This window comes from Gorilla gorilla, chromosome 16 (assembly GCF_029281585.2).
Source record: "Gorilla gorilla gorilla isolate KB3781 chromosome 16, NHGRI_mGorGor1-v2.1_pri, whole genome shotgun sequence".
NCBI lineage: Eukaryota > Metazoa > Chordata > Mammalia > Primates > Hominidae > Gorilla > Gorilla gorilla.
The window spans coordinates 72891794-72905641 of NC_073240.2; the positions used below are offsets into that span (position 1 = coordinate 72891794).

General features: G+C 40.8%; 1 protein-coding gene and 1 pseudogene across 24 annotated transcripts in view; one reads left to right on the forward strand and one right to left on the reverse strand.

Annotated features, from left to right (window-relative positions):
• Positions 1-13848, reverse strand: part of MYO9A (myosin IXA) — a 307532-nt gene that overhangs the window by 229452 nt on the left and 64232 nt on the right. For all 24 annotated transcript variants that reach the window (XM_055363670.2, XM_055363662.2, XM_055363671.2 and 21 more), the window contains one exon: positions 3864-4774. In XM_055363670.2, coding sequence (XP_055219645.2) covers positions 3864-4703 — 840 coding nt within the window. In that variant the 5' untranslated portion in view covers positions 4704-4774. The remainder of the gene's footprint in view (positions 1-3863; positions 4775-13848) is intronic.
• On the forward strand, positions 3323-3489 carry LOC115930951 (uncharacterized; annotated as a pseudogene).

A 13848-nucleotide genomic window follows, 5' to 3' on the forward strand; every position in this document is an offset into this window, starting at 1 on the left:
ACACAAACTACCAAAGCTTACTAAAAAAAAAAAACAGTAATAATAATAATCACATGAATAACTCTATATCTACTTTTAAAATTGAAACCTTGTTTAAAATTCTCCCATAAAAAACACCAGGTCCAGATGGTTTCATTACTGAATTCCAACACTGACAGTAAAAAAAAAAAAACCAGTTCTACACAACTCTTCGAAAAATATGAGGAGAAAAGACTTCCCAATTCATCCTATGAGACTTGATAATTCTATCAATGCAAAAGATTGAATGCAAAAAAAAAAGACATTAAAGAAAACAATGTTAGGCATGATGGTGCAAGATAGAATGCAAAAAAAAAAAAAAAGAAATTCAAGAAAACAATGTTAGGCATGATGGTGCATGCCTATAATCTCAACTATTTGGAAGGCTGAAGCAGGAGAACCACTGAAGCTCAGGAGATTGAGACCAGCCTGGGCAACACAGTGGGATCCACTCTCAAAAAAAAATTTTTTAATGAGAAAGAAAACAATGTCCCTCATGATGTAATTCACATTAACAAAGTTTAAAATATAATCATCTCAATAAGACACAGAAATAACACTTGACAGAATGAATTTTGACATCCATTCCTGAAAAAAAGCTCTAAACAAGGTAGGAACAGAAGGGATCAAGCTCAATTTGACAGAGAATTTACAAAAAACCAACAGCTATCATTATAACTTAATGGCTAAAGACTAAATGTTTTCCCCTAAGATCAGAAACGAGACAAGGATGTTGCTTTCAACCACCTCTACTCAACATTATACTGGAGTAGCCAGTGAAATCAAGCAAGAAAAAAAAAAAAAGACATCCAAACTAGAAAGTAAGAAAAACTTTTTATTCACAGACATGACTGACTATATGAAAAATCCAATGGAATCTATAAAAAAAGCTGTTGCAGGGGTGGGCAGGTGTGGTGACTCATGCCTGTTATCCCAGCATTTTAGGAGGCCAAGACAGGAGAATCACTTGAGCTCAGGAGTTCAGGACCAGCCCGCCTAGGCAACATAGTGAGACCTCGTCTCTACTAAAAATTAAAAAAAAAACACAGCCGAGCATAGCAACACAGGCTGATAGTGCCAGCTACTCAGGAGGCTAACGTGAGAGGATCACTCGAGCCTGGAGATCGAGGCTGCAGTGAGCTATGATGACACCACTACACTCCAGCCTGGGCAATAGAGGGAGACCTTGTCTCAAAAAAAAAAAAAAAAAAAAGGTTAATGGCACTAATATTTAAGTCTAGCCAGGTTGCAGAAGATAAGATCAACGTGTAACTATCAACTGTGTATCTATATACTAGCAACAAACAATTGAAAATTGTAGAACACCATTTATAATAACATCCTCAAAAATATTGAGAGATAAATCTTACCAAAGATGTAAAAGACCTGTACACTAATAACTATAAAATACTGCCAAGAGAAATTAAAGAACTTAATAAAAAGTTAAACACATACTTATCATCTGATCTAGTCATTACATTGCTAGATATTTACTGAAGAGAAAAAAATGCATATGTCTACATAAACTTGAATGTAATAGCCAAAAATTAAAAACAACCCATATATCCATCAATGAGTGAACAGATCTAAAAAACTGTGATATCCCATGGAATACTATTACCTTAGCAACAAAAAGGAATGTATTATCGACATATGCAACAACATGGATAAATCTCAAAATAATTACACCAAGTGGGAGAAGCCAAATATAAAAGGGTACATACTATGTGGTTCCATTTATATAAAATGGTAGAAAATGCAAACTAATCAACAGTGACAGAAAGCACTTAACTGGTTTCCCATATATGGGTGGGCTGAGAGGAGCGTGAAAGAGGGATTACAAAGAGGTATGAGGAAACTCTGGGGATAATGGATATGTTCTTGACTGTGGTGGTGGTTTCATGGGTATATACATGTCAAAGTTTATCATGTTATACACTTTAAATATACGCAGTTTACTGTATTTCAATTATACCTACAAAATATCTTTTAAAAAGACAACGAAGTAATATTACCTTTTCCTTTCAGGTCTAAAACAAACACTATATTCCCTTTCCTTTTTTTTTTTTTTAAATTGGCAAGCAAAAACCACATATATTTATGGTGTATAACATGATGTTTTCATATATCTCTGCAGTGTAGAATGGCAAAATCAAGCTACTTAATGTATGCATTACCTCACAATACTTATCATTTTTTGTAATGAGACTAATTAAAATCTTCTCTTGGAAATGTTCAAGTATAGGCTGGGGGCGATGGCTCATGCCTGTAATCCCAGCACTTTGGGAAGCCAAGGCAGGTGGATCACCTGAGGTTGGGAGTTCAAGACCAGCCTGACCAACATGGAGAAACCCCTACTCTACTAAAAATACAAATTTAGCCGGGTGTGGTGGCACACGCCTGTAATCCCAGCTACTCAGGAGGCCGAGGCAGGAGAATCCCTTGAACCTGGGAGGCAGAGGCTGCGGTGAGCCGAGATCGCACCATTGCACTCCAGCCTGGCAAGAACAGCAAAATTCTGTCTCAAAAAAAAAAAAAAAGAAATTTTCAAGTATATAATGTATTGTTACTTACTATAGTCATCATGAAGTACAATAGATCCCTTGACCTTATTCCTCCTATATAACTAAAAAATTTGTGTCCTACAACCAACATCTCTCCAATCCTCACAGCCTTTAGTAACTACCACTTTGCTCTGTTTCTATGCATTCAACTTTTTCAAATTCCACATATAAGTGAGATTGTGGAGTACTTGTCCTTCTGTATTATCTTTCCTTTTGACATTGGATGGTATTACTTGTAAAACATCCCACAACTAAACATTTTTTCCCATATTCTCTACATTATTACAAGTTTCGATGCTAGGCACAGCTGTTAAGCTTGCAGAAATACAAATATATCAGCAAAAATATTTTCACCAACCATCACAATGCAGTTAGACACGACCTGACTCTGCTTTCTCCCCTTATAGGGGGATACACAATGACTACAGTCATCTCTTTCTTTGCATCATTAATGACCCAAAGACATTCTCTTTAAAAAAAAAAAATTACCACTGTCACACTCTTCAATCTTCCACACCACCTTTTTTGCGTTCCCATCTTCCAGGTCCTCTTGGTTACTAAAAATAATGTCTACACTTCTATTTAGTTTTACTTCATCTTCTCATATCTATCATATATTTTTTAAAGATATGTTTAAGAATAAGAACAGTATTTTTCTTTCTTTTTTTTAAATTGCTGCTCCTTGTAGAGCAGGGCTACGCTGCAGGCAGTGTGCCCAGAATAGCAAGAACAGTATTTCTATAGCTTCTCAGCCTCTTGGCTAAGATCAAGTACAGTTATGTTTTTATAGTTTAATATCTGGAATGTCTTCTATCCAAAGACAATTTTTTTTTTTTTTGAGATGGATTTTCGCTCTTGTTGCCCAGGCTAGAGTGCAATGGCATGATCTCAGCTCACCGCAACCTCTGCCTCCCAGGTTCAAACAATTCTCCTGCCTCAGCCTCCCGAGTAGCTGGGATTACAGGCATGCACCACCACGCCTGGCTAATTTTTTTTGTATTTTTAGTAGAGACGGGTTTCTCCATGTTGGTCAGGCTAGTCTGGAACTCCTGACCTCAGGTGATCCACCCACCTAGGCCTCCCAAAGTGCTGGGATTACAGGCATGAGCCATTGCGCCCAGCCCTAAATGAGTTTTTGGAGCTGGGAGATGGAACAGTATCTTGCTTGATCTACTCCACACATCGACCTGGTATTGCAGTACCTCCAGGAATGGTACACCCCCCCACCTCAAAGGATAAAAATTAAAATTAAAATCAAAAATAAGATTTCTATATATTTACCTCAAGTACTGGTCCAGCTCCAAGAATAATCTGTTCTACTCCACTGGCAAATCCTTTCTGACTGAGAGCAGTAAGGTGGTGAATAAGAAAGTTTGTGCTTTGAGTCTTCCCAGAACCACTCTCTCCTGAAATCACGATGCACTGATTCTTTTTGCGCTGAAGCATGGCATGATAAGCTACATCAGCCACAGCATAAATGTGGGGCTCAAGTTTTCCCAGTTGGTGGTTATCATACATTTTGACATATTTGGGGTTATAAATAGGAAGAAACTTGAATGGGTTAATAACTATTAGAATACTGCCAACATAGGTATAAATTTTTTCATGCTTAAAGCGATTTCGTAGATTTTCTAAGAGAGTTTTCTCATTCAAATCAGGTAAACTACATAAATCATCAAAGTCTTTCTGTTGAGGCTGTGGAAGAAAACCCCGTTCCATCATCCTGCGACGTTCTTCTGTTACCCGTAGCCATGACTGCAGGCTACCATAATGGATTGATCCATCAAGGTTTTTCTCTCTCAGAAGGAAGCGGTAGTCCTCTCCACTTAAGCGATTTTCCAGAGCCATTCGGGGCCACAACATCATTCGCTGAACTGGACAATCTGTTGGATTGAGAATCCATTCTTCTCCACCAAATTCCTTTACCTCTGCTAGAACATAACATTTTGTTTTGTCAAGATGAAGTTTGTTTATAAGAGACTCAATCACCTCAGCAGCTGTGGAGTTTTTTCTGGCAGGAATCGGACAGTAGATTGTCCCTTCTGAAATAGTCCCAGGATATATCCGTAATGTATGTTCATTATCTTCAAAGCGTCGTCTTCCTCCATCATTTATATTCATATTGGATCCTGTCCCATCAGCATGGATAGTACATGTTCAAAGTCGTGCAAACCATTTTCTTGGTAAAATAACTGTAACATAAAAGATGCAAAATATTTAGAAGTAAATACACATTGCTTTCTGATGCTCAAGAAAGAAAAGCTTAACAAGCATGTTGATTACATCTTCTAAAACACAAAATACTAACTCTTGTCTTAGCACAGCAACAGTTTCATTGAGACCACATAATATTAAGTTTCACTGTCCAAATCTAGGCACTTTCTAAAATAGTAACTTGCCAAAAAAATATATATTTCAATGTTTTATTATACAAAAATCCAAAGAGTACAAAGAAAAATTATTTTTCCCCTGCTGTCTCAAATGTTTGTAAGGAACTTGGGATTAGAACCAAGTTCTTTCCTTATACTTAACAAAGACTGGATTAAGACAGAATAATCACGCAAATCTAATTGCCCTGTACCCAAAATTTCTTAAGGATAAAGCAAAAACAAGAAAGCATCCCAACAATGGAGCAAAAATTTTGTAAAATTTGTTAAAAACAGTAAGAAGATAGATAAACATAGAAATTACATAAAACCAAGAAAATGATGAGAGAAACCAACTAAGGAGACAGACATATATTTTCAAGGAATTCTAGGCTCTGACTCACTCCCTCCCACAAGGTGGGAAGGAGAAGGGAGTTTGGCAAGAGTGACAAAAGAATCCTGCCCCTGACTTGCTAGGCAAATTTAACACAATTATACAACTAGGCACCACTACAAATTTTATTCAGCTTCCCTTTTTCCTTCAATGCTACCATTATATCTTTTTACCTAACCTTATTTATTGCATTCCTTACAAGTATTCTGCATTTTCTTCCCATCTTCTCGAACCTCGTATACAGTATATTAAACTTCTAGAAGAATGATTTCAACTTTTATACCTCACTGAGAAAATAGTGATTTCCTTCAAATGGCTTCTCCAACTCAAAATTTATTCCTATCTTTACCTCATCTATCTTATTCCATTCCTGTCTTCTACTGAGAAAATATGCCCCACACACTTTCCAGGGCTGATAAAACCTGTTTCTTATCTTCATTAGTTAGTTATATGCCCCCAAAAAACTACTCTCATGTGTCATCAATATTTCCCTTATTTATTTCATCCTTTAACATATAAGGACGATGTGCTATTAAAAAAAATAAGAAGAAGAAATACTTTCAGTTACTTCCTTTTTTTTTTTTTTTTTTTTGAGACAGGGTCTTGTTCTGTCACCCAGGCTAGAGTACAGCGGCATGATCTTGGCTCACTGCACCCTCCATCTCCCGGGCTCAGGTGATCCTCTCACCTCAACCTGGCTGGGACTACAGGTGTGCACCACCTTGCCTGGCTAATTTTTGTATTTTTAGTAGAGATGGGGTTTCACCATGTTGCCCCGGGTACTATCTATCCTCTCATACTACTACATATTTGTCAAAGTCTTCTAATCAAGAAACTATTTTTTCCTTTTTGCCTAGATGGTCTTTCAAACACAGAGATTAATACAAAACATATAAAAAAAACCAAGCCATATAGGCCAGGAGTGGTGGCTCATATCTGTAATCTCAACACTTTGGGAAGCCAAGGCGGGCGGATCACCTGAGGTCAGGAGTTCGAGATCAGCCTGGCCAACATGGTGAAACCCTGTCTGTACTAAAAATACAAAATTAGCCAGGCATGGTGGCACATCCCTGTAATCCCAGCTACTCAGGGGCCTGAGGCAGGAGAATCACTTGAACCCGGGAGGCAGAGGTTACAGTGAGCTGAGGTCGCACCCCTACACTCCAGCCTGGGTGACAGAATGAGACTGTCTCAAAAAAAAAAAAAAATTAAAAAAGAAAGAAACTAGTGAGGAAAGGATAAACTATTCACTGTGGTACTGGTTCAATTGCTAATCTGAGTTGGAGTGAAGAAAATTAACAGTCCTATCTCATAGCATACTGAAAATAGATTCCATCTATGGATCTGTACCTATCAATCTGTTCTGGGCTCTATAGTCTGTTCCATAGGTCTATTTTTCCACCCCTGAACCTCTGTTAATTACTACAGTCCTATAATAAATTTTGGTATCTGAAGGGCACATTACCTTAATGTGTTCTTCAAATTTTACCTTGGCTATTTACACTACCATAAAAATGTTTAAGTTTGCATGTTTACTATTGTGAAAAAAAACCTTTTCAGATTTTAATACTGCATTGATTTTACAGATTAATATTGGAAAGAACTGACATCTAATTGACTCTTCTCATTCATGAACACCATGCTGTTGGCTTTTAAAAATTACAACTATATTTTTCACTTCTAAAGTTTTTGTCATTTGCAAATCCACCTCATCTTTTTTCTGCCGATTTACATTTCAAAATTATTTATACTTAAGGGCTATTACTCCTTTTCTTTTTGAAAATCCTCAGTATGTAATTTAATATTTTTCAGACTAACACTGAAATGTCATCCAGACGGAACTGCTCTTATGGTTATTTCATATCTTCCTTAGCATGAGATGAGTTCATATATTTGAGAATTTAGCTTTACAAGTGCACTTTTGATGGAACTTCTTTGGTTTTTCATACAAACACTTACTGAGAACATGTTTACTACTTTTTAAAGAGAACTACAGTATCATAAATATATTTTTTAAAATTAAAAATTTTGGTATTAAATGATCAATTGATATTCAAATTTCCAAATTTCCTCAGTTATCTCATAAATATTTTTCTTACAGATAGTCTAGCTGGAGATTCTGCTCTGCAATAACAGTGAGGATATACTCTGAGTTACCAGGTTCCTAGTTGTATAGCTATGTTTGCTCTCCTGAATCCCTAAGTGTTTGCTTCATATACGCTATGGCATCTGGCAGCAGTCAGCAGCAAATCTTCTTACAGCCAGGGAGGCTGTGACCTGTACCACTCCAGGCGATGTACTAAGTTAAGGGGTCCACAACCTCTGGGCCATGGACCAGTGCCAGTCCATGGCCTGTCGGAAATTGGGCCGCACAGCAGAAGATGAGCAGCAGGCAAGTAAGCATTACTGCCTGGGCTCTGCCTCCTGTCAGATCGTCAGCAGCATGAGATTGTCATAGAAGCATTAAGCACTATTGTGAACCGCATATGCAAGGGATCTAAACTGCATGCTCCTTATGAGAATCTAACTAATGCCAGAGAATCTAACTAATCATCTAATACCTGATGCTCTGAGGCAGAATAGTTTCATCCCAAAACCATCCCCTACTACCCCATCTGTGGAAAAATTTTCATCTATGAAACCAGTCCCTGGTGCCAAAAAGGTTAAAGACCACTGTACTAAGTAACTACAATCTAATCCCTAAAGTTGTATAATATGGCAGCCCTGGAAGTAAACTTAGAAACATCTTTTTTAACAGGAGTCCTATCTTGGACCACTGTTTCCAACAATATGCCCAACTCTAATTACACTTCCCTATTACTTCAAAGCAGCCAAAACCACACCTGCTCCTTCCTGAAACAGAAGTGTTTACCTTTTTTGAGTCCTAGTTTTGTCAGTTTGGTTTTATCTTTGTTATTTTATCAATTACTGCTTTGTGGTTTTTTTTTTTTTTTTTTTTTTTTTACAAAAAGGAGGGTTTGTCTCAAAATACCACTCAGAAATCCATCTTGATCACAAGCCAGTCCTTACTAAACAGCTTGGAAAATCTGTACTTGCAAATCCGAGACATGAGCTTTCATCAAAATCATCTGGGGAGCTTTTTCAAAACGTACATTACCAGCTGGGCGCAGTGGCTCACACCTGTAATCCCAGCACTTTGGGAGGCCGAGGCGGATAGATCACGAGGTCAGGAGATCAGGACCATCCTGGCTAACATGGTGAAACCCCATCTCTACTGAAAATACAAAAATTAGCCGGGCATGGTGGTGGGCACCTGCAGTCCCAGCTACTCCGGAGGCTGAGGCAGGAGAATGGCGTGGACCCGGGAGGCAGAGCTTGCAGTGAGCCAAGATCATGCCACTGCACTCCAGCCTGGGTGACAGAGCGAGACTCCGTCTCTAAATAAATAAATAAATAAATAAATAAATAAATAAATAAACAAATTTTTTTTTTTAAATGTACATTACCAGGCTCAACAATAGTTATGAGTTGAGGAAATGTAGGTAATTCTGTTATTGCTGGTCCAGAAAATAGTATTTGAAAATCACTGTATTCCCAAGTATTTGGGAACTCACTTTCTACTCCCTTACCACTCTTCCCACATAGCAAGCTACTTGACAATGCTCCGGAGAAGTCACGAAATTCCACAGAGTTGGTAATCCAAAGGTCTTTCCTCATTCTTCATTTTAACACACCACACTATGGCATGACTAAAGCAGCCAATTTCTAGTTCTTGAAAGTGTACTCACATAGTTATTTTTCTTATAGTCTTCCTGATAGTCTTGCTCTTTTTCTGACTCACTCCTACAGCTCCTTTTCCATTAACTCACTTTATTTTGTTGTTGTTTTGTTTTGTTTTTGTATTTGTTTTTGTTTTATAGAGCCAGGGTCTGTCTCTGTCATGCAGGCTGGAGTACAGTGGCACAATCATGGCTCACTGCAGCCTCAACCTTCTGGACTCAAGTGATCCTCCTGCCTCAGTCTCCCGAGTAGCTGGGACTGTAAGTGCATGCCACCGATGGCAGCAGCGGCCCATCTATAGCGGCCACTGGCATGACACCAGCTGCAGTGGGGGAGGTGCAGCCAGGACTGCGTGCTCCATGGAGGCAGCAGAAGCCAGGAACAGGTGGGAACCCCGCCACCTTCTGAGTTGACAGGGCAGGAGTTTCACGCGCCCTAGGTGCAGCTGTGGCCACCCGCCCAGGTGGGCTGCAGACCCGGGCATCACTGTGCTCTTGGGGGATGGGAGCAGGCAGAAGCCCCACCCTCCCAGGCACAGCTGCAGCCGCCCAAGCTGCAGCTGCAGACCCAGGCAGCTCTGCACTCTCAGAGGCCTGGGAAGGCCCCCTGCCCAGTCCCTGCAGGCTCAGAGGTGTTTGCTCCCACTGCCTGGCCTCTCCTCACTCCCAGCACCCACTCCAATCTCAGAGAAAGGTTGGGTCCGAGCCTGGGCACTGTCACAGCCTGGCCAAGTGTGCACACGCTCCAGATAGCACTGATACACCAGCCCCCTGCCACCTTGGCCCCCTCTAAACTTTGGGTGCCTACAAACACTAGAGGGAGGCTGAGGGGGTACTGAGGGCAGCTCAGTACCTGTAGGCACCCCCTGTCACAAACAGCCTGGGCACCATGAATGGCAGCAGGAGGCAGGCAGGCTCCTGGGCAAAAGGAGGCAGGTCCCTGGTGAAACTCCACCTTCAAGCCAGGGAAAGCCTGAAGCCTGGGGACCAGGCTTTCCATTGGCACCCGATGACCAGAGTGGGAACTTGTGGTGCTTTCTCCAGGCTCACCCATGGTTGTCAATGAACCAATCAGTACACACACCCTCCCTGCTGAGACCTATAAAAGCCTGAACTCAGCCAGACTTGGGGAGACAACCACCTGCCAGTTGCAGAGAAAAGGTGCCCACCCCAGGGTCTCCTCTCTGCCGGGAGTTGAGAAGATGATGGGACAACCAGCTGCAGGGAGAAGCTACCCACCCCAGGGTCTCCTCTGCTGAAAGCTGAAGAGATATCCAACTACCAGCTGCAGTGAAGAGCTACCCACTCCACGGTCTCCACTCTGCTGACAGCTGAACACTCATCAGGACACCCTGGCTGCAGAGAGGAGCTACCCACTGCGAGTCTCCTCTGAGCTACTCTATCACTCGATAAAGCTCCCCTTCACCTTGCTCACCTTCCACTTGTCCATGTACCTCATTCTTCCTGGGTGCAGAACAAGAACTCAGGACCTGCCGAATGGCAGGACTAAAAGAGCTATAACACAAACAGGGCTGAAATACACCCCTTGTTCGTCCCATTGTAGGCAACAGAAGGAGAGAAGAGAGAAGGAGAAAAGAGCTAAGGCCCTTCATGGAGTCCAGACCTGGGGGCTCCCCAAGCCAGGGCTCTGACACCCTCTTTGGGGCTCTATGGTTCCTGGCATCTTCAAGCTTCCGAGCACCACTGCATTCCCCAGTGCCAGCCGTGGAAGCTGCTTGAGGTATGCCTGATCCACAGCCTTGCAAGGAAGCCAGCGCCTATGCCAGCACCCGGAGCTGCCTGCCCCGCTGCAGCCAGCATGCTCGGTTGTGTAGAGTGGCCAAACCCCTCGCTCACTCACACACCCTCCTTTGGTAGGTGTGGGATCCAGGCTGGTAGTGCAAGCCAAACACAGCCTGCCACTCAGAGTGATCAGAATAAGCCCAGCAGGCCCAAGAAAAACTCAGGCAGAGGCGCCAGTGGCCACAGATATTTCCAGCCGGAAAGTATCACCCCAAGAAGTATCACCCCATAGCAAGATGGAATGCTGCCCAGGCCGGTCCACAAAGCCAAAAACTTTTACTATATGCTCCTTTACAGGAAAATTTTGCTGACGGTTGTTCTAGGGTAGCCACTAAAAAAGACTTTTTTTTAGGCTGGGCCTGGTGGCTCACGCCTATAATCCCAGCACTTTGGGAGGCCGAGGCAGGCGGATCACTTAAGGTCAGGAGTTCGAGACCAGCCTGGCCAACATGGTGAAACCCTGTCCCTATTAAAAGTACAAAAAAAAAATTAGCCAAGCAGGGTGCTGCGTGCCTGTAATTCCAGCTACTCAGGACGCTGAGGCAGGAGAATCGCTTGAACTCAGGAGGCGCAGGTTGCAGTAAGCCAAGATCACACCACTGCACTCTAGCCTGGGCAACTGAGTGAGACTCCGTCTCAAAGAAAAAAAAAAAGGTTTTTTAAGTGTAACTTTCCATGTGGCACATATACACCATGGAATACTATGCAGCCATAAAAAAGAATGAGATAATGTCCTTTATAGCAATATGGATGTAGCTGGAGGCCATTATCCTAAGCAAACTAACTCAAGAACAGAAAACCAAACACCACACTTATAAATGGAAGCTAAAAACTGAGTAGACATGAACACAAAGAAGGGAGCAATAGACACAAGAGCCTACTTGAGGGTGAAGGGTGGAAGGAAGGCAAGGATCAAAAAACTACCTATCGGGTACTGTGCTTATTACCCGGGTAACAAAATAATCTGTACACCAAACCCCAGAAACACACAATTTATCTAAAGAACCAACCTGTACATGTACTCCTGAAACTAAAAGTTAAAAATAATTATGTATAACTTTCCAACTAGTAGAGTGAAAAAACAGAATAATGAGTTCAAAAGAAAGCAAGAAAGGAGAAGAGAAAAAAGTCAGAATAGGTAGATCAAATAGAAAACAAATAGTAAAGTTTTAAAGCTAAATACAACAGTAATTATATTACATGTAAATGCTCCAGTTAAAAGACAAAGATGGTCAAAGTTTTAAAATTCAACTATCTGCTGTTTTCAGTAGACACACATCTATAACATAAGGATACAGAATCAGAAAGTATTTTTTTAAAAGGAGAAGAAATACCATGCAAACACTAGCCAAAAGAAAGCTGGTATAATCAAAATAACATCAAGCAAAACAGGAAAATAAAATTGAATTAAACATCTCTTAAGGGTTTTTTTTTAGCCCTTCCATACTATTACTTTAGGCTTAGGCCTGAGAGAAAGGTCTCTGGATATCACTGGTATTCTTGAAAAGAAGTACAAAACAGAAAAAGATTACAAGAAGTTAAGGAGGAAGCCACGGAGTGGCAAGTAAGTAGCTAGCAGATGTTGATCGAATCTGCTACAAAGAAAGCAGGAGTAGGGCCAGGCGCAGTGGTTCACATCTGTAATCCCAGCACTCTGGGGGGCCGAGGCGGGCAAATCACAAGGTCAGGAGTTCGAGGCCAGCCTGGCCAAGATGGTGAAACCCCACCTCTACTAAAAGTACAAAAATTAGCCAGGCGTGGTGGTGTGCGCCTGTAGTCCCAGCTGCTTGGGAGGCTGAAGCAGGAGAATCACTTGAACCCAGGAGGCAGACGTTGAAGTGAGTAAAGTGAGTAGAGATCGTGCCACTGCACTCCAGCCTGGAGACACAGCGAGACTCTGTCTCAAAAAAAAAAAAAAAGCAGGAGTATTGTGAGTCAAATGTTTATTAGTTAGGGGGCTTGGGAACACAACTGTATGATTATAAATAAGATCAAGCAAGGAAGCAGAAACTAAAAACTGAAGAAAAAGAAGGTCTAACTGGTAAGCCAAAGTTCCTTGGTAAGCAAGACTAAATGAGATTAAGGTCAAAGGTGGACAGTTGTCTCTCAGAAAGGAAAAAAAAAGGACACTTTTACTGAAAGAATTAAAAAAAAAAAAAAAGATGGGCAGAGAAACAGAATTTGAGATAAGATGTGACGAGACTGTATATCAGCTAATCATTACTAGAAAGAATATAAAAGCCCAAGTTTTACCTATAGCAGATCAATGTCAAGTAAAAGCAAAAGTGGGTGCTGAAAGAAAACATATTTTGTACCATTCCAGTTGAAGAAAATGTAATGGAAGAAATAAATTATCAGGCTGGGCACAGTGGTGCATGCCCATAGTCATAGCTATTTGAAAGGCTGAGGTGGGAGGATTGCTTGAGCACAGGAGTTCAAGACCAGCCCGGGCAATATACCAAGACCCTATCTCTAAATAAATAAAATGTTAATAGTTGGCAGGCCACATGTAGAATGAAAACCTCTCACCTTATACAAAAATCAACTCAAAATGGATCAAGGACTTAAATCTAAGACCTGAATAAAAATTCTACAAGATAATGTCAGAAAAACCCTCCCAGGCCTTGGCTTAGGCAAAGACTTTATGACCAAGAACCCAAAAGCAAATGCAACAAAAACAAAGATGAATAAATGGGACTTAATTAAAGAGCCTTTGCACAGAAAAAGAAAAAATCAGCAAACAGACAACCCACAGAGTGTAAGAAAATCTTCACAATGTGTATATCCAATAAAGGACTAATATCCAGAATCTACAAGGAACTCAAACAAATTAGCAAGAAAAAAACAAACAATCCCATCAAAAAGTATGCTAAGGACATGAATAGACATCTCAAAAGAAGATACACAAAAGGTCAACAAACATGAAAAAATGCTCAACAGCATTAATGATGAGGGAAATGCAA